At 41.6% G+C, this 23,552-nt stretch overlaps 1 protein-coding gene across 1 annotated transcript; it reads left to right on the forward strand.

The window, feature by feature from the left end:
* The first annotated feature begins 7,364 nt into the window (after positions 1 to 7,364).
* On the forward strand, positions 7,365 to 11,338 carry LOC113246932 (mammaglobin-A). Its single transcript, XM_026487685.4, has 3 exons — positions 7,365 to 7,516; positions 7,887 to 8,074; positions 11,164 to 11,338. Exons 1-3 carry the CDS (start codon positions 7,462 to 7,464, stop codon positions 11,200 to 11,202), a joined length of 282 nt encoding a protein of 93 aa, XP_026343470.1. The 5' UTR covers positions 7,365 to 7,461; the 3' UTR covers positions 11,203 to 11,338.
* Positions 11,339 to 23,552: the final 12,214 nt, after the last annotated feature.

Raw genomic sequence — 23,552 nt, forward strand, 5'->3', positions numbered from 1 at the left:
CCATCCCTGGGTACCCCTTAGCCTCTATCCCTGATAAGCCAGGACAATATGCTCAGTCATAAGTGTCTACATACCATTCACTTACGTATCGTGCTGAGTCACACCATTTTACCAGGGCAGGTGGGGTTGTCTTTGCCTCTATATCCTCTCTGAATAGGACAGACTACAACCTCACCTGTAAGGTCCATTTCACGTCTCCTCCTCTGTGAAACTCTCTCTGAGTTACACACCCTAAAACAAATCTTTATACACAGACACACATTTCACACTCAACAACACACACACAGATACACAGTTTTACAATCACACACAGACAAACCCAGAAACACACAACATCACACTCTCACACATACACACACACATCCGTCCATTATCATTTTGCCTTTCTGTGATAGAATATTCATATCACACCCAGAGTTGTTTTGGGTAAATTAATATAATAAAACAAGAGATTTTATCAATCACTATTGTTTTTTTTTAATTCAATGAGCCAATATATCATACATCATTAATTTCAGATGTAGAGTTCAGTAATTCATCAGTTGCAAATAACACGCAGAGGTCATCACATTACATACCCTCCTTAGTGTCCATCACCCAACTACCTCATTAGCCCACCTACCTCTCCTCCAGCAACCCTCAGTTTTTTTCCTGTGCTTAAGAATCTCTCATGGTTTGTCTCCCTCTCTGATGATTTCTGACTCAGTTTTCCCTCCCTTCCCCTATGATCTTCTGCACTGTTTCTTATGTTCCACATATGAGTGAAAACATATGATAATTGTATTTCTCTAATTGACTTATATCTCTCACTATTGTGGTTTCTAAAATACTAAGCACTTACATTCTTTGAGCACTCTTAAGGGCTAGTCATCATCCTGGTAGATTAACATGTTCTGTCTCATTTACTACCTACTAGTAGTCAGGAAGGTAAAAGATTATTACCACCACTGAATGTGGAGATGAAGAATGTCTTCCTCAAGTGTTCCTCAACTCTGGCTCTGTGTTGGAATCAACTGCGAAGATTTCAAAAGCAACTGATGCCCAGACTGCTCCCTTCCCTGCCAGGACCAACATATAGACATCTCTGTAGGTAGAACCCATGAAGTCCTCATTTCTTCATCTCCATCTCCTTTAGGTTCCAGTGGTCCAGTGACTGGGGAGGCAGATGCCACCTATTGATGGGGGAGAAGGACAAGAATCTTCATGATAGAGAACCTCCAGCATCATCATGCTAGTCGCCTTGAGACCTTTTGGTTTTTATTTAAGTTTTATTATTATTTAAGTAATCTCTATACAGAACATGGTCCTTGAATTCATGACCCTGGGATCAAGAGTCCCATTCCCTCCCACTCAGCTGGCCAGCCACCTCCTGCCTTGAGGCCTTTTCTTAGCTACTTCTGTAAACCCTCAAGCCTGGTTTTGTCAGGGATATTCATGAGGTTCACCACTGTAAAACTAATAAACTCAGGGTCTCATATGGGACCATTTTCCTTCATGAGCTGCGCTAGAGAGTGGGAGGGAACATAAAGCAGGACTGTAAAAGTAGGGGCTGGGAGGAGAGAAGTTTATAGAGTGATTGGTTACTGGGTGAAGAGAATCTGTTTGAGATGACTTCTGGAAATGGGTAACCACAGTAACACTGTGAACATACTAATATAGTGGAATCATGTCAAATTACAGGACATAAGAGAAGTGAAAAAGATATCAATATATCCCTGAGAATGAGATTCTACCATAGAATTCAAAGGCCATAAGACATTTGACCAAGAACAAAGGCTTATGAGCTGTGCATTCTCTTTGAAGGAAGACTTTGGGAGGACACGATGACTGAGTTGGGTTTTGAAGGACAAAGAGGATGTGGATGACAGAACGGAGCAACCAAGGCCCTCTGTGAACAAAAACAAGATGAGCTCTGTGCACCAAATGACACAGATGCCCACACTCCTGCCTGCATCTGTCTGCACTGGGGCTCCACTCGCTGTTCACTTAGTGGGAGGCTACCTAGCACTACTGATCTTTTGCCACAGGGCAAATGATTTTAGTGATTTCTCTAGCCTGAGTTTCTCAAACAAGCCTTTATTGACATTTGAGGTTGAAAAGTCGTTTTTGAGTAGATGTCTTAATCATTTCAGGTTGTTTAAGAACAGCCCTAGTCTCTACCCACTTATTGCTAATAGCACACCACTTATTGCTAATAGACAGTGACAAGTGCCTACAGGTATAGGTGGAAGGAGTCAGTCAGCTTCAGTAGAAAATCACTAATCTCACAGTGCAATTACTTTATATCAGTTCTCCCATATACTCCTTGTAATACCCTTGAGGACCAGAGGTTGACAACTGTGTATGCCTACAGGTAGCAGAAAAATTTGGGCACATAGTGGAGGGAAAATGACTAACTAAATATAGAAGATAATGGTGCAGATATCTAATGATCATAAGAAACTGTCACATGTCTATGGGGATTAAATACCTAAATGCAAATTTTGTGGCACTGCTACATTGGATAAAGTTCACAATTTTGGTGAATAAGCCAATGAGAATTCACTGGAGGCAAAACCTGATCCTGGCGTGGCTTCCAAATCTGTCTTGTGCCCCAAGTCATCAGATGGATCCGGGAGAGATTGGATTAAAGTTACACTGGCTCAAGGTAATGGTTACTTCCGCTAGCCCTCTCCCTGTTGCGACACTAAAGTCCTCATCCAGAAACATAAACAAGGTGATGTTAACACCACAATGACAGGGTGTGACCTGTTTTTTTGTGTGGTGTTTGATCCCCGATTTCACTAAAGATTCAAATTTAAATGCGCTTCACTTTATAAATAGACCTAATAATAAAACATGCAATATAATCACTAAAATCTTTGTATAAATACAAAATCTGTCCCAAAAAAGTTACACAACAATTAATTAAGCACCTACTGTGCCACTGCCATCACACAAAGACCAGAGATGAACAGGCAGTACCTTGTAGGAGCATAACAGGGAGGAAGGACCATGGGATCAGGAGCCTGAAGATGTCAGGAGAGAGCTGCACACACAGAGCCAAGGAGTCTTGGCAAGGGAGATCCTTAGAGATTTGGAGCCAGGGAAGGGCACATGAAGAAGGCTGTCTTTGCTGTGACATTGGGAAGGAATAGGATTTCAACCCAGTGGAACTGAGGCAAGGACGGTGGTGAGGGGAGTCCACAGGGAGCAAAGTCCTCAACAGAAAACTGGTGGGCCTACATAGAAATCGACCTGGAGTTCATATAGGGCAGTCATGTGAGTCGAGATCACAAGAATCCATTTGAGTCATAAGATGAAAGTCCATAAGGCTCAAAGTAGGGAGGTCAATAGTGTTGAGAACTGTTTCTCAGACAGAACAATTGGGCCCTTATCCTGGCTGCCACCCACAAGTGTAGGGTGATGGTCAACTTACTTGACCTCTCTTGCATTGTCTGAAGATGGGAAGAAATGATATGCCCACCTCATGGGGAGGTGTTGCAGGAGAGGACATGACCCCCAGTTGACCCATAGCTGGACCCAGGCAATTGGAGTCTCCTCACCCACCTCTCCTGTCCTTGGAAGGTAAGTTCCACTTCCCTGCTCTACTCCCAGATGCTGCCCCAAGCACAATGCTGTGAGAGAGTGATGTGGTGTTGAGACCATCTGAACTGGGTATGTGACTGAACCCGCTTAAAGTCTCTCTGTAAACTTTCTGATTCTGGCATCAGTATAGAAATCGACCCATCTTGCAGCTACCCAAGACAAGCCTTGTATACAAGCTCCCTTGCTCATGAAACCTGTCACATACCAATCTGGAGTGGCTGGTCTTTTCTTTGGTTTCTCCCTATCCTCTATGTATAGGGGCTGCCTTCAGATTACATCAGGATGATGCAGAGGAAGTTGCCAACCAAGGGGGGTGACCACACATCTCAGTTTTCTCAGAAGAATCATGGTTTATACTGCTCTCCTGGCACGCCATCCATTTTGTGATCTCTCTCACGCTCTAAAGTACCCTCTTTGGGCCAATAAATGTCATCACCATCCTTCACATTCATTTGTTGTTGTCAAGATTAAAGAAGGTTTGCTTTAGTGCTTTGCCTTGAGTGAACACTCTGTTATTGTTTGCCATTCACGTTTTATTGAATTTTGAAAATAGGTAAACACCCACTGCTGCTGGGTTTTGAGAAGATTAATAAAACCAACAGTATGTGGGATATGTTTGACAGAGAAGTTCTGTGTAAATTATATCAGTAAAACTCTTCCAAAAGAAGTCAAAGCAGTACCACATAGCATGGATCAAAATACAGTGCTTTTTATTCAAACACAGGACTTTTACCTCGGATCTCAACATGACCTTCTCTAGGTCTTTCAGAGAATGTGAAGTTCAACCAACTTGATAGTGGTCTCTGACTGTCCTAGTAGTCCTTCAAGGTTTATTATAAGAGCTTTCTCAATTTTGTAAAATGAATCACTGGCAGCTGACATGTTCATAGCATCTGCTCTGTCCCCAGCCCTGTTTTGAAGACTTATGAAAATCCCAGGACTATTCCTAGTGTACATAGAGACGCAGCCGTGAAATCTCCATACCAGGCTTGGCACACAGCAAGGGACTTTCCTGGTCTAGGAATGGCCTAGATACTGTGAAAAACAAACCTCTCACTGCCTTCAAGATGTCTCCAAGGCCATGGCCTCTCCTATCATTTCTGGTCTAGGTATGTCCCTCTCTCGCTAATTTCTAGACATTGACATGATCATAATGAGGAAGAGGTTCACTTCCAAAGAACATGCCTGAGGTTATGTCCCAACAGCCCTGCAGGTGAGGGGCAGAACCGGTTTTATAGAATGAGTGAAAAAAATGTGAGATATCTTCTCCTCAAATACTGCAAATTTGATTCATACCAGTAACTTATAATTTAAAACCATTTAAAGATCATCTAAATTTTAAAGTAATTTCTTCATAGGCTTTTGCGCTAATGCATGAAACAATGAGAAAAGGTGGCTCTCACTGAATATTATTACTTTTATGAAGTGTGGCAAGGTCTGATATGACCAAAATAATGGTGCGGGTTTATCATAGGTCTTGCATGAGCCAGAGGACAGGCCAAATATAACTCTCTTTTGCCTCATACTTTCTTCCTCTTACATGAAAAAAGTATTCAGGGCAAAATCTGTACCTATACAAATTCACCCATACACCATGGTTTGTCTTAATAGCAAATGAGTATCTGTCTTACAAATACCCAAACTGAAGTCTCCTTCATTCATCTAGTTTCTTACCATCATTTGGGGACCTGACTTAAAGCCCTTTTTTGGAAGGGAAAACAAAAGGCTAGGTACACATGCATTCTGACCTTTTGGTTTCTTCTATTTCTCCTTGTCAACACTGGCTTGCCAGTGTGTCCTCTGTGGACTGAGTTTATTGTTTGTTAATTCACCTGAAAATGATCATCATCCTCAATGGAGAAAACATGAAAGTAAAAAAAAAAATAATATACCTCTTACTGTGGGCACCATGTACATGATGTGGGACTTTATTTTAATTCATTTATTTCATTGTATTATACTTTATTTATTTTATATCATTTAATTTTATTTTTTACTGAGTAAGAAACCTCTACAGGGACCTGTTTCCCAGCAGGTAACAGGGCAATTCCATAATATTCTGGGCACCAGGGGGACTCCCCATCAACACCTAGCCAAAAAGTCTCTCATTTCATCACTGAAGTCCTTCATTTGCCTTTGAAATGGAGATTGGCAGCAATGGTAAACTGAGGGAAAGTACACAAATAAGGACATCACCTTCTTCCTTATTTCTAGCCTCTCCCTAAATTAGTTTTGATCTCGGTTACTTATGCTGGAGCTGAATGATGGGAATAAATGACCTAAATAATCCAAAGAGCAAATGCTGCATTCGTGAGTAATTAACTCATGTCCCTGGCTCTCCCATCAATTTCATTTTCATTTGCTTAACTTGAGCCAACACTGTTTCTCTTTTTCCTATTACCTTCGTATTGTCCCTGCTTAAACCGATGTGGTTTTTCTATTTGTATAGAATGAGGCTGTCCTTGTCTCTCTTGATACCAAGAAGCACAATATGTTTGCTTTCCTTGTCTTGCCAAATACCAAACGCTCCAGAGCCTCTGTATGCGGTATTCCCTCTGCCAAGAACATGCTTCCCTTTGATATCATTGTCTAGTTGTCCAGGATTTAAAGTCCATCCTCCTGTAGCTTGCCTGTACCTCTGTACAGGACGCTGCCCCACATGATTGTTTTGTGGTTCTGTAGCAATCACTTTCTGATGCCTCCCAACCCTTTGGGCATGTTTGTTGTCTTCCTTGTGACAAGTAAGCTTTTCAAGGTTGAAGTCCTGGTGGAACAACTGAATCCTGGTCACACAGCACAGGCCCCAGTCATGGGGGAGGTCCATGGTTACCGTTGAACAGTGGATGGATGGATGGATGGATGGATGGATGGATGGATGGATGGGTGGATAGATGGAATGACCCATTTATTCGTGATTACCTTGTTTGAAGCCTTGGATAAGCTCTTCAAAGAGTGTCTGTCGTCCTTGCAAAACCAGGCCTGGATTTATTCTTGCTCATTTTAGAAATGAGGAAAAGGAAGCTTGAAATGACCAACAGTTTCACTTGCCCAAGGACACTCCGTGACTAGGTGTTGCATCCGAGATTTAAATCCATATCTGCTTGAGCCCAGACCTGGTCACCATTCCTCCACTCAGCACCTGCCTCTTCTGAGCAACCACTTGCTCTACTGCTTCACGCCATCCTCTGAATCAGTGGAGAAAAAATCCTAAACAGCTAAAAAAAAATTCAGATTTATAATAGACTGAGTTAATGATATTGAGTTAGTTAAATGATATATTCTTTGTAAAAGAGCCTTCAGAGAGAATGAGACATTGTGATTATTTCCCAAATATCAAGTACCTTACTAAAGTGTCTATGGGCCAGGGCAGTCTGCCCCCAAGAGAAAGTATGTGGTATTGCACTGAACCCAAATGGGTGGTAAACCAACTGAGCAGACACACAAGATAGGAAGCTGTATGGACCTTGAAGAAGGAGGAGGGTGGGGTGCAAGAGGATATGAAGACTGCACTAGTAATAAAACAACGAGGATGATAACACAGGCTCACTTTGCTGTAATCTGATTAGTTAGCAAGCACTTTTGCATTAATTTCATCTAAAGTCATGCATGATTATTGCAGTTCCAAAATTGTTTTGGATCCAACAAGCTCTGTCTCCTTGGTTTCTAAAAACAGAGCACAGGCTGGCTGGGTTGCAGTTGACTCTTGCTGTCACTTCCTGGTCCAAAGCCAGCTTCGTCATGTGACTCATTCTCTCATTTATGGGAGGGATTAAAATGGTGAACAGGAGAATAAAAGGAGGACTCCTAGGCACTCACCTCCAAAGTGAGTTCCTTCCTCCCCGGCAGATCAGACAACCAGAGCTGCCCTCAACCATGAAGCTGCTGAGAATCCTTGTGCTGGTTGCCCTCCCCCTTTCCTGCTTTGCAGGTGAGTTCTGTGTGGGGAAGATGGCCTTTGGGTCATGTCAGGTCCCTCTGGAAGACCTCCTGTTCCCCAAACTCCAGTGCAGAGCATTTCATTTCTCCAGTGTCTTCGTGTTTCCTGGTTACTAGCGTTTGGCTTCTCTGGGCTATGGGGGTAGTGTGGGGGTGTGGAGGGGGCACACATGTTTTCAGGCTTATAGGAAATCCTAGATCCCGAGCTTACTCTGTTAGAATGGAGAACTCAAGACCATTCATCATAATCTCTCTGAATGTATGTGTCTACTGAGATGTAAGAAGATGACCATATCCTAGGGACTCCCAAAAAGGGCTTCATACCTACATAATTGAGACCACTTCCGTATGTTTTCTTCCAGGTTCTGGATGCTCATTTCTAGAAGAAGTGGTTAACAAAACAATTGATCCTCAAGTGAGCATGGATGAATACCAAAACTTCCTTAAACCTTTCTCATCTGGTCCTGAATCTGAGCAGGCCATAGCAGAACTGAAGCAGTGTTTTCTCAGCCAGTCAAATGAAACTCTGCGCAATGCTGCAGCAATGATGGTAACTATGGTTTCTTATGTTGAGCTCTCAAACCACTGGACAAGGACAAGCAGGCTCTAAGTTTGTCACTCATTGTGCCACAGCAGGGGTTACACATGACTTATTTTATTTCAGTGAATTTAATTGTGGGTGCATGTGAATCTTTTGATATCCAGAGAGCCAGCCAAGGTCCCAGTGCTGACTTGACTCTTCACTTTGTGGAATCTTTAGGGAATGTAACTTAAAAAGGCCAAAGAGGGAAAAGAATACACACACCCACACACATACACACACACACCACACACTTTCTATCAAGGTATAAAACATCTGATTCTTAAGAAGTCCTTCACTTGTAGAAGTGGTCAACAAAAAAGATCCCTTCTTCATTGAAACAAAGAGGAAAATGTTCATAAGAATTTTTTAAAAGACGAGAAAAAACAAAAGAGAAAGAAAAACAACAACGAAAGAAGTAAGGGATATAAACAGACAGGTGAACAGAACAGAGCAATACACTATCTCCTGAGTGTATTTTGGTCAGTTTATTGGAGGAAACTACACCTCAAAATTGTAAAGGAAGAAAGACTTACACATACAAAAATAAAATTAAATACATTGAAAGATGTAAAGATGAAAATTAAAAAAGACTTTAACAAAACAAAATACAAAACAAAACAACAACAACAAAAAGAGAATATGATTAGGCAGGTGAATAGACGTTGGGTGTATTTTGGTCTGTTAGAAGAAACTCCATCCCAAAATTTTTAAGAAAGAAAAACTTATATACATACAAAAATAAGATTAAATACTATGAAGGGATAGGATGCGACTGTAAAAATGAAAATTAAAAAAACATTTTAAAAAAGGACTTGATGAAATAAGAAGGTGGTTGAAAAAGGAAGGAAGAAAACAATTTTTTAAAAAAGAAAAAACATAAAGAAAATTTAAAAAATTAAAGTTGGAAGACGGAAGACGAAAGAATCATGGGGATAAAGTTCTATTTGCTCTATACCCCTACCGCTGGAGTTCTGCAGTTCTCCTTGATTGGTAAAGTTAGTCTTGGCTGGATTTTTTTGCTAATCTTCTGGGGGAGGGGCCTATTGCATTGATTCTCAAAGGTCTTTGGCTCAGGTGGAATTGCACCTCCCCTACCAGGGGCCAGGCTAAGTAATCTCCCAGTTGCTCTTTGTGGCTTTTGGTCCCTGAAGGCTTTCCTAGCAGCTTTAGAGGATGAGAATGGAAATGGTGGCTTCCCTGGAAATCTCCTCCCCAGAGCCTAAAGCTCAGGGCCCCACTCCTCAGTGAGCCCTGTCAGTCAATCATTCCTGTCTCCCTGGTCTCCAGCCGCCGCACTCTGCTCACTGGGCCTGTGACCTACTGAACGTTTCTATTTCAGGCATGCGACGCCCTTTACAGGATCCAAACCCAGTAGACTCCTGCAGTGCACTCCCTCAGCACTTCTCCCCGGGGGAGGAAGGAGGGGGTTTCCCTGGTTCTGTCACCTGTTGGGCCCCTGTTCGAAGAGCAGTGGCCCGACTGTGCCTCGGATCATGGTAAATGGCAACCCTGAGCTGAGAGCCCACTCCTGGGCTCACTCTTTGCAGCCTGCTTCATGGCTCGGATACCTGGGAGTTCTGCTGCATTCAGGCACCCCCAGTCTTTCTGTGACCCCAGGGATCTGAGACCACACTGCGCCAGCTAGGTTTCATCCCCGCTTAGCTCCCTGAGCCGCATTTCTCACCAGAGCAGACTTCTAAAAGTTTGGATTTTGTGCTCCCCTGCTCTGTTACTTGCCAGTAGCCTGCTGACAGAGGCTCCCTTCCTCCACAGTCTATCCGAAGCACCCACTCGAAGAAGATTCTCTGTATCTTATTAATAGAATTTAAAATGCACTTTCAAGCAATCCCAGTATGTTAGTATAAATGATTGCATACCTTGACCATTAATTATAGAACCCATGGATGACAAGTAGAGATCACGGGTATGAATCTGCCATGGGGGGCTAGAATTGCATAAAGCCCAATCAGTAGTGTGTTTGTTCTCTATATTTTATTCCCTATCCTAATATGCCATTGAAAGCCTTCCAGGGTAGACAATGTAGAGATATTGCCAAAGCAAAAGGTAAACGTGCCCTTCACTGAGAAGCTGCTGACACAGGGTACAACATGGATGAACTTTGAGCACAACATGACAAAGGAAACAAGCCAGGAAAAAAGACAACTATGGCATGAGGTCATTGACATCCATTTTCTAGAGCAGCCAATCTCCTAGTAACAGAAGGTAGAAGAGTGCTTCCTAGGAGTTGGGCGGTATGGGAAACGGGGATTGTTCAGTGGCTATAGACTTTCACCATAGCAAGATGAAAATGTTCTGGAGATTGGTTGCACCACAATCTGAACATACTTAACACTGCTGAACTGTATACTTAAGAAGATGAAAATGGTCAATTTGATCTTCTGTGTATCTACCGTCAGTAAACATTTTAAAGCCTGAAAATGCCTGCAACCAAAAATAATGGAATATTTCTTTAAAAACCTTGATTAGACTGATCACTTGGAGTGCACATCTCCATTCTTTTAATAGTTTCTGTTTCAGACTGTTTTCGGTATTTCTTTTTTTTTTAATAATAATTTTTTATTATGTTATGTTAGTCACCATACAGTATATCCTTAGTTTTTGATGTAATGTTCCATGATTCCTTATTTTCGGTATTTCTAACACGTAAGGACACGCCAGAGCTCAAAAACTTCACACTTCCTTGTATTTGAGCTGAGACTTAACAACTCTTTGTTGAAAACTGATAATACACACAGCCTATTTATGGGATATGCTATGTTTAGGAACAGGAAACTTTGAGAAAACATTAGTACAGGGATCCCTGATAAGGAAGAGATCTAGACACACCAGCACCTCTCTGGCATTAATAAAGTCTCCTGATCCTTTGAATGAGAGACAAGATAATTCTGATCTTAATTCAAACACCGACTTTCTTGGAAAACAGATGTCTGTGGACAAATCCAGGAAGCCAAGGAGAAGAAATGTTTATTTTTCAACACTTTCCTTTCTAACAGAGAGCTGAAAATCTGAGTGATGTCTCTGTCTTTGTTTTCCAGCCCATGTTATATGAAAGTAGGTCGTGCGCTGCATTTTAACATTCCACATGACTTGGGGCACTGAAGACTACAAAGAATGGACAGAAACTGACTGCTGATTAATATGAACCACAAGTTTCCTTTCCTTTTTGTCTTTTGATCTATTAACTGCAGGACAATTAATTGTTGAAACATTAAGTACATTTTCATTTCAATAAAGTATCTGCAAATGGAAAGTTCTTACGTTACCTATTCAAAATGGACGCTTTAGAGAGCCTCTTCTCCCACAGGTGGTTGTGCCCCTGTGCGCACGCGCACGCACAGGCACACACACACCCATATGTAATTCTTCATTGGACAGCACGTGGGTGAAGGACTTAGGAATGTGAAAAGCACTTTGCTCCTCCCCATCTGTAGCCCAACAGGGTCCCCTCTGAAAATGAGCTCTTCCACACTCCTGGCCCCCATTTCCCTTGGTACCATGTGGGAAGATCTCGAGACTGCGGTTCTAGTGTTTGGGACACGTGCAGGTCCCTGAGACACTGCAGTCAGTCTTTGTCTGTGCTGTGAGCCCAGCTCGCCATGGCTCGGCCTGTCTCAGCTGCTGCCCCTGACCGAGAGAGCAGGTCCAGGCCTAGAGCCAGGGAGAGACGTGAGTCTTACAAACAAGGGCGAGTCCTGTCTTCATTTTAAATTTTAATATGAGACATTCATTTTGATTTTTGAAACATTTCATTAAAATGTGATTTACCCTAATTACTGAGATTGGGGTGGCCCCCCTGAAATTCTATGGGTGCCCCTAGTCCTGTGTCTGCAAGTGGCCATGTGGTCCAGGCTCTCCACCACGATGACCTAAAAGGCCAGGTAGGTTGAGAGAAATGTGTGTGTTCTGTAGGAATAAGGCAAAGCCAGCAGTTTTTACACTGAACCATAGCTCTTCTTACTTCTACCTGTCCCCACATTCCTGTCCCCAAGGATAAGTTATTCCCACCCCTTCTACTCACAACTCATGATATCCCTCTTCCTTCATGGGCTATCCTGTCGTCCCAGGAGACCCTGGACCCTTCCTCAGGACTGTTTCTCACTTGAGCCAGGGCTGACTTCCACCAGGCAAAACACATACACGGAATTAGGCTGACAATACTTTCAGGATTCCACAAATATTATAATTTCCTTAAAAATATTAATAAAAAATGACTATAGTAATAGTGAATACATACCAATGAACCAGAGTGGATTATATTCATCTTATACCGATACAGTATAAGATATGGTATTTAATATTTTTTTTATAGAAACTGGCCCCCAATTCCTAAGACTCACAGCAGTCATAAGGAGTTCCCCACTTACCTTCTCCCAAACACCTTAGGGTCTGTGACACCATTAGGCCCAAGCAAAATGACTCTTGCGCAGGACCCACATCTTAAAAGTTCCCCCCTATCTCACACACACACACACACACACACACACACACACACACACACACTTACATGTTAAGAACTCATGGGTGAAATCATATGGTATTTGTCTTTCTCTAATTGACTTATTTTGCTTAGCATAATATCCCCTATTTCCATCCATTTCTGTGACTGTGAAGGCATTACCAAGTACAAAGTTAAAATCTGTATTCTTGAGGCAAAAAGGGTTTGTGCTGAACACAGCCTCTTTATTCATGTCCCTGATGATAAGTGTTGTTGAACACCTTTTCATGTGTCTGCTGGCCAGCACGTCTACTGTCCAACTTTTAATAGGATTATTTGATTTTTATGGTGTCCAGGAAAATATTCTCAAGGAGTTTTCCTTCTTTTTGTTAGAGGTTTTTTTTTTTTTAAGATTAGTTTTAAGGTCACAGGAAAATTGAGCAGAAAGTGCAGAGAGTCCCCATATATCCCCTCACACACATGCACAGCCTCCCCCACTATTAACATCGCCCACCAAGTGGTACATTTGTTACCTTTGATGAACCTCTATGGACATATCCTTATCACCCAAAGTCCATCGTTCACATTAGGTTTTGTTCTTGCATTTGTATAGTTTATGCCTTTTGTGAAATCTTTGTGATGTGCCCCCACCCAACTCATAGTACAGAAAAGTTTCACACCCTTGAAATTATCTGAGCTCGGGGCGCCTGGGTGGTCAGTCGTTAAGCATCTGCCTTCGGCTTGGGGCGTGATCCCAGGGTCATGGGATCAAGCCCCACGTCAGGCTCCTCCGCTATGAGCCTGCTTCTTCCTCTCCCACTCCCCCTGCTTGTGTTCCCTCTCTCGCTGGCTGTCTCTCTTTCTGTCAAATGAATAAACAAAATCTTTAAAAAAAATTAAAAAAAATTATCTGAGCTCTATCTATTGGTTCCTTCCTCTCTGCAACCCCTGACAACAATTATTCTTTTCAATGTCCCCATAGTTTTAACTTTTCCAGAATGTCTGCTACTGAATGCAGAGATCCAGTAGAGCCCTAAGCCTCTTTTAGACACCAGACAACTCAATGGGAGAAGCCTGGGCTCCTGAATGACTGGATGTGGTCAGGATGTGTCATGAACAGGCCACTGGAGAGCACTGCTCCCAGATAATGTAACAATTATTTAAAATGTCCAGCAAGGAGAGGTATGTTATCTGTGATATTGTCTAGAAAAACTAGCTCATTCATGGTGATTGGCAAAGAAATGGAGTCTCCAGCATGATCTGACTTGCATTGCATCATTTACTTACTCTCTTGGGTTAAGAAGATTACTGTGAAATGTGGGGGTGGGGTGGCAATCAGAAACACTGAGGCTGGAAGCATGTAAATGATTCCCCTCAATGGAGAAGCAAGCCCTCTTTCTGACGGGACCTAACAATCCCACTGCACCCGAGACTCTTAGCAATATCACTCCAAGAAGAACCTGTGTCCCACTGGGGATGGAGATTCTCCAAGGCTTATGATAAAGGAATTATGAAATTTCACTTAAAAGACAACATGGGTGGAGATGTGATAGAGGTGGGGATATCAAAGGGATGAAATAGATGCTTCTACCAATCGATGAAGAGAGTCCTGTTCATCAGTTGGCACATAAATGAGCATACTGATGGGAACACAGACAAGCAAGTGTTTTCCTCAGGTTTAGGGTTATGGGCACAGAGGAGTAAGACAGAGGTGGATGCTCGGCTTTCATGGAATGGGTGTGATTCCTAGAGAGGACCAAAAGATGTCTCCCTTCCAGTGACAATGACCTAAGCTCCACATTCTTTTTCTGGATAATTGCATCCACCTTGATCACACTGACAACTCCTGTTGATCCTTAAAGTTCAATTGATCACCTGACACATTGTTTAGGAACCCAGGATTGACCTTCTTACAAACATTAGTAAAGTCACTCTCTCTCTCCAACTCTCTCTCCTTGCTGAATCATGGTGTTTACTAGAAAATGTGACAGGTGAAGAAGGATGCAGACACAATTTTGGTTTCAAAGCCCCCAAGAAATGAAGCAACAGGAGGTTAAATAAGGAGAGTTATGTTGGCTCTCACAATGTTTATATAAACCCTAAGTGTTCATGGGAGATGTTCCAAGGCTGTGTTTGCAGAAACTGAATGGACCAAAGAAAACACCTAAAACATCACCACATTCAAACCTCAGCAAAGCATTCATCGATCATTGTCTCCCATTCACAGTGTGTTTGCCCAGCTGAGAAGGAAGACATTTTTTGAGGCCCTGTTAGCCGTCCCTTCCAAACAAATGACTTAGTGCTGGATTAAATCTCATTTATGTTACTAAAATGGATCTAGTTCTCACAAGCTTCTGTCTGTTTGTCTCTCTCAATCATCCCACTCTGCACACCTTGAGTGTAGGATGCTTAATATTTTCATACATTTTTTTAATTGACCGAAGTCAACATAAATTATGTGCTCAATCATGATAAATTAATAGACTCAATTTGCAGAACCAGTTCTGTTAGTACAAACTGAGGAGGGGATAGCTCATCTCTCTCACTGACTGCTTGTTCCTAGACATTCAATAAAAACTGGGACTCTGATCCCTGCATCTCCTACCCAGGGAATGAGATAAGCGAGGAGTGGAATAAAAAATGCCGAAAGACACTTTGAGGTCACTTCCAGAGCGGATTCCTATTCATGGGTTGAAGGAACCAGGGGTTGGAGTGGAAGGAACTGGTCCAGAGCACCTGCAAATAGCTTCAGCCGTCCTGGATTTCTCCTGGTTGCAATTTCACCCCCTGCCCAGAAGTCCATGTTGTTCATGTTGCTCGGTTTCCAGCATGCAGTGAGACAAGGTCTTCCTCTGTTTTGACCCTGTGCAAAGTTGTTGAAGGTTGACTGTTACTCTAGCATGGGTTCTTTCTCTATCTTCATGTCATAGCCTCCAAGAAGCCTCCCTGAATGTCCCCTGGTTAGGGGGTCATCATCCATGTTCCCATAATTCTTAAAGCGCTGCCCTTGCTGGGCTTCTGTGGGTCCTGGAGACACTACTTTTACAATCGCTGCAAGGGGTGACATCAAAAGCTGAGAAAACATGACTTCTGCCTTCTTCCCACCTTTAAACTCCCATCAGTGAATTCCATTGGAACAGCACACAAGGCAGCACTGGCAAGAAAGTCTGGGATATGTAACTCTCAGGCCCTCAGTTCTAGAAATAGAGACATGAGTAGGACAAAGCAACTCTGGAGCTGAGAAAACATAGAGCCTATCTGGCACACAGTGATTTAATCTACAGAGCCTGGGTGTTATTTTTCAGCCTGATGGAGACAAATTGTCTGACCTGTAGAAAAGTTAAAAGGTGGTAAATTTGTTCCCTACAACATCATAAACACAACTATTTGCATAATACATACATCAGGTAATGCACCTATAAGCTTTATTGGACAATACCCGTGTACTAGGTAATGCTGGGATAAGAAAGGTCCCTTGAGGTCTTATGTTTTATGCTCCTCATCAGATCTATGATGAGAGATTAGGGAAGATCCTAAAGTACATGTACATAAATATTAGGGCAGAATGGAGATTAAAGAGGCTCAATACCCACAAGGCATAAGTAACCTTTATTGTCCACTTCACTACAAAAGACCATTCAAGAAGAAAGGTCTTTGTGGTAAGCAAAGTATAAATATCAACAACTAAAAGGTCTTCAGAATCCTCTAGCGAATATTAGTTCATCCGTTTCCTGGCACATCTCACAAGTCTTGAGGTTATTTGGCCTCTTCCTTATGCAGCTCTTCCAAAACTAGAAACAACTTTACTCAACCTGTTGTTGATGCCACAGTGTAACTGCTTTCCTCGCTAGGCTAAAGATGGAGAAAATCAAAGTGGCATCTGAGTGCCATTTCCTTATGTGTTTGTGAAGCACAAAAACTCCCCCTGTTTGGGAGGAACCTCTGATGAGCTTGTGACTTGCTGTCCTCAAGGTTCTCGTTCGCATGTAAGGCCAACTTATAATAAGGAGCATGTACCTCGGGGATGGAGCTGCACACCTGCCAGAGTGTAGAGATGGTCAAGAGGAGTTGTTAGCACCTGGCAGCCCCTCTGGAATTGCTCTCTGTAACATGTTACTCGGACAGAACCCATCAATTGTGACAGAGTCTCGCCTTGGTCTGGTAGCCATGACTCCAATTTAAAAGGAGCTTGGAATGACATTCAAGTGTGTTCTTACGGCAGAAGAAAACGGCTGGAGTTCTACCTGGAAATCTCCTGGGCCCATGACAATTTCATATGTGCAGCGCTCAGCAGCTCATTTAAATGCACACTGTATGCTTATTGTATCATCGAGAGGGCTTCAGGCGACTGTAGGCTTGTTACTTGTGATTTATGTGGTCCGTAGTTTGTCACTTGATTTACATACAACCTTGCCAGAGCTCTACGATTAGAGTATAAGATGTGGTTGTAATTTAGTGTTTAAACCCATGCAGATCTGTGGGAAAATTTGTCTCATAAATTGAGATTCTTTGTCTAATTTTTTTTTCTGAACAGAATTCCCAAAAAGAGTCTATCGAAGAGCAAATGGATAACTCATCAATAATAGGTGGATCTGGGTAAACGCGAACATATGTTCTTCTAGGGTATTTAACATTGCATAATTCCTATAAGTGTTTAGTTATTTTCAAATACAAAGTTAACAGTATTGCTCAAACAAAATGGTGTAAACAAACTTCGCCTTCCCAGGAAGGAAGTATCTGATACAGCAGGGCCATGGGAAGACCCCAGGCGTATGACTCAATGTGCTGTTAGATGAAGGCTCCTCAAACTCCAGGTTGTGACTGAAATAGCACCTGGACTGGATTCCCTGCATTATCAAACGCACAAGTAGAGCAGTGAACACCATGAGAAACTGTTATGGAAAGTTCTGGAGCAACCAAGTATTTCTGAATTTTTCTTCATTCTTTTCCCTGTGTATGACACAGGAAAGAGATTTAGACACCATAGTACCATTGTGTTATGGCAGGAGTTGGCAAACAGGTGAAGGAAACAATCTCTAATGCCCAATGACTTTTGCCATGACAAGTGCTCCTTTAGCCACTCACAGCTTGTAGCAAGATAGTTTGAGCATGCCTTAGACGTATGAGTGTGTGGCAGATGATCTGTGGGAGTAGTAGACGGATTGGTCAGCTCACACATTTCCCTGAGGAACCTCAGGGTACAAATCTGAGGCTCAAGAGTGTACAATGACAAATTGGGAAATCATAAAATGGCTTTGTGGAGTGTGTAAGATAAGGTCCAGTGGTGATTTGGGTGCCATCAAACATTCTTGCAGCTTTGGATAAAAGACAGATATATTTCAATTTTTGATACTTTTTAAATCTATGATGTAAAATGTTATTGATAAATACATTTCTTAAAGAGCTGAATGAGGCCCTTTTTGGTTTTATATGTCCATGAATATCATTTATTGCTACAATGGGGCAGGTTTATTCATATTCTGCATCTCTATAGATGTAAACCCTGAAAATCCTGGTCACATGAATGTACAGTTGGGAAAAGAGTGAGTCTATGGCAGCAATGTGACTCGATTCTTTGAATTCCCTTAGGTAACAGCTAAAAATGACATAGTGATCTGTCACTTCAAGTTGATTTGTCATCCCCAGCTAAATTAGGTCCTTTGATGCTATCCAAAGCAAGGAATCAGAAACCATTCTTGTGAAAAAAATGTGTGTACCACGAAATATAACATTCAATTATTCTTTTTTGAGTCAGGATATTTGTACACAGGGTCAACACTGTGTAATATCTGATGGGTGACATGCATGCCTCCGTGTTTATAAATTGGAACAAGAATGTTCATTGCAGTGGAAATGGGACATGACAGCCAGCGTGACCACGTGATGTAAACTTTGTAACGCTATTTGTGGACCTTATGATACAGAAGTCCTCTCTTAATCTTTCCATGCCCCATGTATATGTTAAGCCTTAGAGAAACCCTGGGATTTCAACTTCACCCAAAAGGACATGTGTGACCAGTGTCTCCTGCTGTGAACAGGAGCCCAGAGACCCTGTGTGGCTTGGGGATAACTAATATCTATCCCTACACACCACTCTCCTATACCTTCAGTTCTGTACTCAGTGTTTAGGAATTTAAAATCACAACAGCTATTTCAGTGTGATCATATGCAACAAACTAAGTGATGGAAAAGTACTATAGGAAAAACTTTAACTGAGAGAAACCCCATTTTAATGTGAGAGAAATCCCAAAGGAACCAAAGCCAAATTCTAAAGCACACTTTGTTCACATTTAGGATAAATAAACATTCCTCGTTGGTGGAGTCAATTACATTCGGGTTGAGATTTGACTTGGGAGCGAGTGGATTTATTTTGTTTGACATTGTACTTGTATATTTTCCTTTCTGTTATCTAAGCGTGATAGCGGACATTACTGCCAGAATCTGTGCTGAGCATTTTTCCTGTATTAATTCATTTATCCTAACACAAATCCTATGACATAAGCACTACTGTTATCACTTTATTTGGCAGGTGAGGCACCAGGCTAAGAGGGTCAGCATCTCGCCGATGTGCCCACAGGTAAAAAGTGCAACAGCTGAGCTTGAACCCAGTAGTCCAGCCCTACAGGTGGGCCCTTACACACTGCTCACACTGCTCAATGAACAAACACATTCTCCTTTGACAGATCCAGCACTTCAGAGTTCAACACGCAGTGTAAAACTACCCAATGAGGATTCTGATGCGGGCTGGGTTGGACATGTAAACTCTACTTTGAGAAGAGTAGACTACCTTAAATGTTCTACTATTTCCTTCAAGAGCCAAGTGTGTGCCTCTGGTTTTTAAGTTTCCTTTTTATATCTGCAAGTAAAATTTCATGATTCGATTCATAAGATTTTGCATATTTCCACTGAGGTTATTCCAACCTGTTTTTGTTGCTGTTATTCTGTTGCCAACGGCATCATTTTTTCCATGATGTTGAATGGTATGAGCAGGTTTATAGGAAAGTCATTGGTGTTTACAAGCTGATCTTATATTCAGCTCCATAATGAACTTTTGTCAGTTCTAATACTTTTTCAGTATTTTTTTGCCTTGATCAATTATCTATATGTGGTGACAATTCCTTTGATTCATGTTTTTCTGATTGTCTCTTGCTGAAAGAGAATGTTTTAACAAGATGTTTTCTTTTTTTTTTAATAGCCCTTATTGTTTTAGGGAAGTATTAGGTTAACAGAAAAATCAAGCAGAACATACAGAGTTCCAATGTGTCCCTCACCCCCACATGTGCACAGTCCCCCTTACCAATATCATGCCACACCTGATGATACATTTCTCAAAATTGCTGAACCTATCCTGACACAACCTTATCACTCAAGGTCAGGAATTTACATTAGATTTCACTCAGGTCGTACATCGGATGGGTTTTGACAAATAGATCGTGAATCCAACATCATAGTCTCATACAGAGTAGTGTTGCCAGCCTGCAAATCCTCTGCACTCTGCACATACATCCTTATTTCCTCCCCAACCAACAGAAACCACTGATATTTTATTGTCTCCATAATTTTGCCTTCCCAGGATGTCATAGACTTGTAATCCTACACTACGCAGCTCTTCAGGTTGGCTTCTCTTATTTGGTAATATTTATGTAAGGTTCTTTCATGCCTTTGCATGGCTTATAACTCTTCTTTAAAAGATCAATTGCATAGAATGTTAGAACTATACTCCATTGTCTCAAGGTACCACAGTTTCTTTATCCATTGACCTACTGAAGGAAATCTTGATTGCTTTCAAATTTGGGCAACTATGAATGAAAATGCCATGAACATCATGTGGAGATTTCATGTAGATGTGTTTTCAGCTCCTTTGCATAAATACCAAGAAACACAATTGGTGGATCATACTGTAAGACTATGTTTACCTTGATAAGAAACTGCTAAACTGTTTTCCAGAATAGCTGTACCAATCCGCATTCCCTCAGGCAGTGAATGAGAGCTCCTGTTGCTCCACTTCCCCACCAACATTTGGTGTTGTCATTATATTACCTTTTTTAAAAAGTAAAAGAAGAAGAAGAGAACTGGAGAAAGAGATGAAGAAACTAGCTTAAGGATCATCGCCCAGAAAAATTCAATTGAGATGCAAGCAGAGACTATGGAGATTAGAGAGACTATGGAACTCTGGGAAACAAACTGAGGGCTTCGGGGGGGGGGGAATGGGATACGCTGGTGATGGGTATTAAGGAGGGCACATATTGCATGGTGCACTGGGTGTTATACGCAAGTCATGAATCATGGAACATTACATCAAAAACTAGGTATGTACTGTACGGTGACTAACATAATAAAAAATATTATTATAAAAAATAAAAATAAATTTTAAGAAAGAGATGCAAGCAGAGAACTTCACTGTCATCTACCTCTGTCCCATCTCACATGTCACCACCTCCAGCCTTCCCTGACTGAGAGCACCAATTTGTTACTTTTTAATTCCCACACCATCATGCCTGAGCTGGACCTATCGACTTCCAAACTGAGCAATATTGAGCAAATTTCTTACTTTCTGCAAGTTCGTTGACTCAGCTGCTGAATAGAAAACCTAACGGCTTGTAGACTTGTAGCTATGATTGAAGATGATACATTATGTTTTCACATTCTTTGGCCATAGCTAGCAAGCAAAAATTAGTGCTGCTTGTTTTATTGCCACTATTATTATTGGCTAAAGGAGATTTTGCAACCCAAATGACCTGTAGGGAGGATTACAATGGTATGTTTCCAGATATCATCAGTCCACTGTTATTGTGATGACTCGATTTTTATTGAACATGATATTTTACTTCCCCCAGCCCCTGACAACCACCATTCACTCTCTATTTCTATGAAACTGATTACTCTAGGAACCTCATATTAGTGGAATCATAGAGTATTTTCTCTTTTTACTAACTTCTTTCCCTTAGTGTAATGTCCTCAAGTTTCACCCATGTTGTAGCACGAGATAGGCTCTCTTTGTTTTATAGGGCTGAATGTGAATAATCCTACGTTATATGTATCTACCACATTTTCTTTATCCATCTGCCCATAAACATAAAGAGGTTCTTTCCACCTCTTGGCTATTGCGGATAATGCTATATGTGGATAATGTATACACGGGTATGCAAATACATTTGAGACTCTGTTTTCAATTCTTTAGCATGGGTACTGACAGGTGAACTTGAGTGATCATATTAACTTTCCTTTTAATTTTTGGAAGGACCTGCAGGCTCTTTTCCTCAGAAGCTGCACCATTTTCTATTCCCACCAAAATGCGCAAGGGTTCCTATTGCTCTACATCCCTGCCAACACTTTTTTTTCTTTTCCTTCTTTTCTTCCTTTCTTTTCTTTCTTTCTTTCTTTCTTTCTTTCTTTCTTTCTTTCTTTCTTTCTTTCTTTCTTTCTTTCTTTCTTTCTTTCTTTCCTCTTACATTAACCATCATAATGGGTGTGAACGGCCCGTGTGATTTTGACGTGAGATCTGAAACCCAGCATGAAAGCACTAGTGCCAATAACCCTAGATGTGTCTTAACACACCCACCATTCTGCCCCCACATCCCACAGAGTACAGTGGAAACTCTTCTTGATTTAGTCCATTCTGTCTCTCCAGTCACAAAGCCTTTCCTCTGCCACCATGCATTGTTGTATGTAATACATGTTTCAGGGTAACCTACGTACCCGATATGCCCCAGGAATGTGGTTTATGCCTTTTTGTCTCCCCTCAAGCTCTTCCCTCAAGATCCCTCCTCCAGCCACTTCTTCCAGTCAGAATTCTATATACCCTTGAATGGCTCTCCCATATGCTCCCTTGGATAACCAAACTGACCTCCCAATGCCTTTAGTAAGAATTTTCCACACCTCCTCTGTGTTTTCATAGAGAAGGATACTCTAATTGGAGATAGGCAGAAGAAGAGCCCTTGTGGGGAGCTCTACTGCCTCATCCTGATGGCTCTGAGGTGTGACCCTTCCAGTTGACAAGTAAACCTAAGGAGGACCTTCTTTTTCACCATGTAGAGCTTGATATGATTTGAAATATCTTTTGATATTTTTTATTTTTTTATTTTTATTTTTTTTAACAGGATGGTTTAGGCTTTTTTTAATAATAAATTTTTAATTTTTTTTATTATGTTATGTTAGTCACTATACAGTACATCCCTAGTTTTTGATGTAATGTTCCATGATTCACTACTTGCATATAACACCCAGTGCACCATCCAATACATGCCCTCCTTTTGATATTTTTTAAAATATTTTTTAAAATATTACCTTAAAATAGGAAATTGAGGAGTTAGTCTTCCCCTTCGCATTGTCTTCTCTTGGGACATCCAGTGCACCATGCAGTACGTGCCCTCCTTTTGATATTTTTAAAAATATTTTTTAAAATATTACCTTAAAATAGGAAATTGAGGAGGTAGTCTTCCCCTTCACATTGTCTTCTCTTGGGATACCGAAAACCACACATTCCTGTCATTGGGGTCATCGTGTTACTAACCTTTCTCCCTCACCTGCTCAATTGAAACTTGGCATAGCAGGCATCATTTTATACTGAAGATACACCCCAGCCAACTTTAGTGGTTTGTTAATTCATATTTATTCATTTATTGCAAGAATATTTGCTTTTCCTCTCCTGTGTGCCAAGCACTATGTTAAGTAAAGATGAGCAAAACCAGAGACTGCCCCTGCAGTTCAGGAGCTAATGTCTGGGGGAGGTGTGCATCAATTAATAGACTATACATTTGGAAAACTAAAACCTCAATGTTGCTACAAAGGAGAAGTGCATGCTGCCAGCAATGACTATGAACAGGAAATTTGACCATGCCATTGGGGTCTGTGACTTCAACGGAGGACATGAGCCCTGAGAAAGGATTGGAGGGCTGGAAGCCAGGCCCATGGCCTGACCACTTGTTTATTTGGGCAGCACCAGGAAGGCTCACTGGGTATAAATAGTCCTGGGCTCCCCAGCCTCCT

This window comes from Ursus arctos, unplaced genomic scaffold (assembly GCF_023065955.2).
Source record: "Ursus arctos isolate Adak ecotype North America unplaced genomic scaffold, UrsArc2.0 scaffold_23, whole genome shotgun sequence".
Taxonomy (NCBI): domain Eukaryota; kingdom Metazoa; phylum Chordata; class Mammalia; order Carnivora; family Ursidae; genus Ursus; species Ursus arctos.

Coding starts and splice junctions, on each gene's coding strand:
- LOC113246932 (XM_026487685.4), top strand. CDS start 7,462: ATGAAGCTGCTGAGAATCCTTGTGCTGGTTGCCCTCCCCCTTTCCTGC. Junction 7,517..7,886: donor CCCCCTTTCCTGCTTTGCAG/GTGAGTTCTGTG, acceptor GTTTTCTTCCAG/GTTCTGGATGCTCATTTCTA. Junction 8,075..11,163: donor GCAATGCTGCAGCAATGATG/GTAACTATGGTT, acceptor TTTGTTTTCCAG/CCCATGTTATATGAAAGTAG.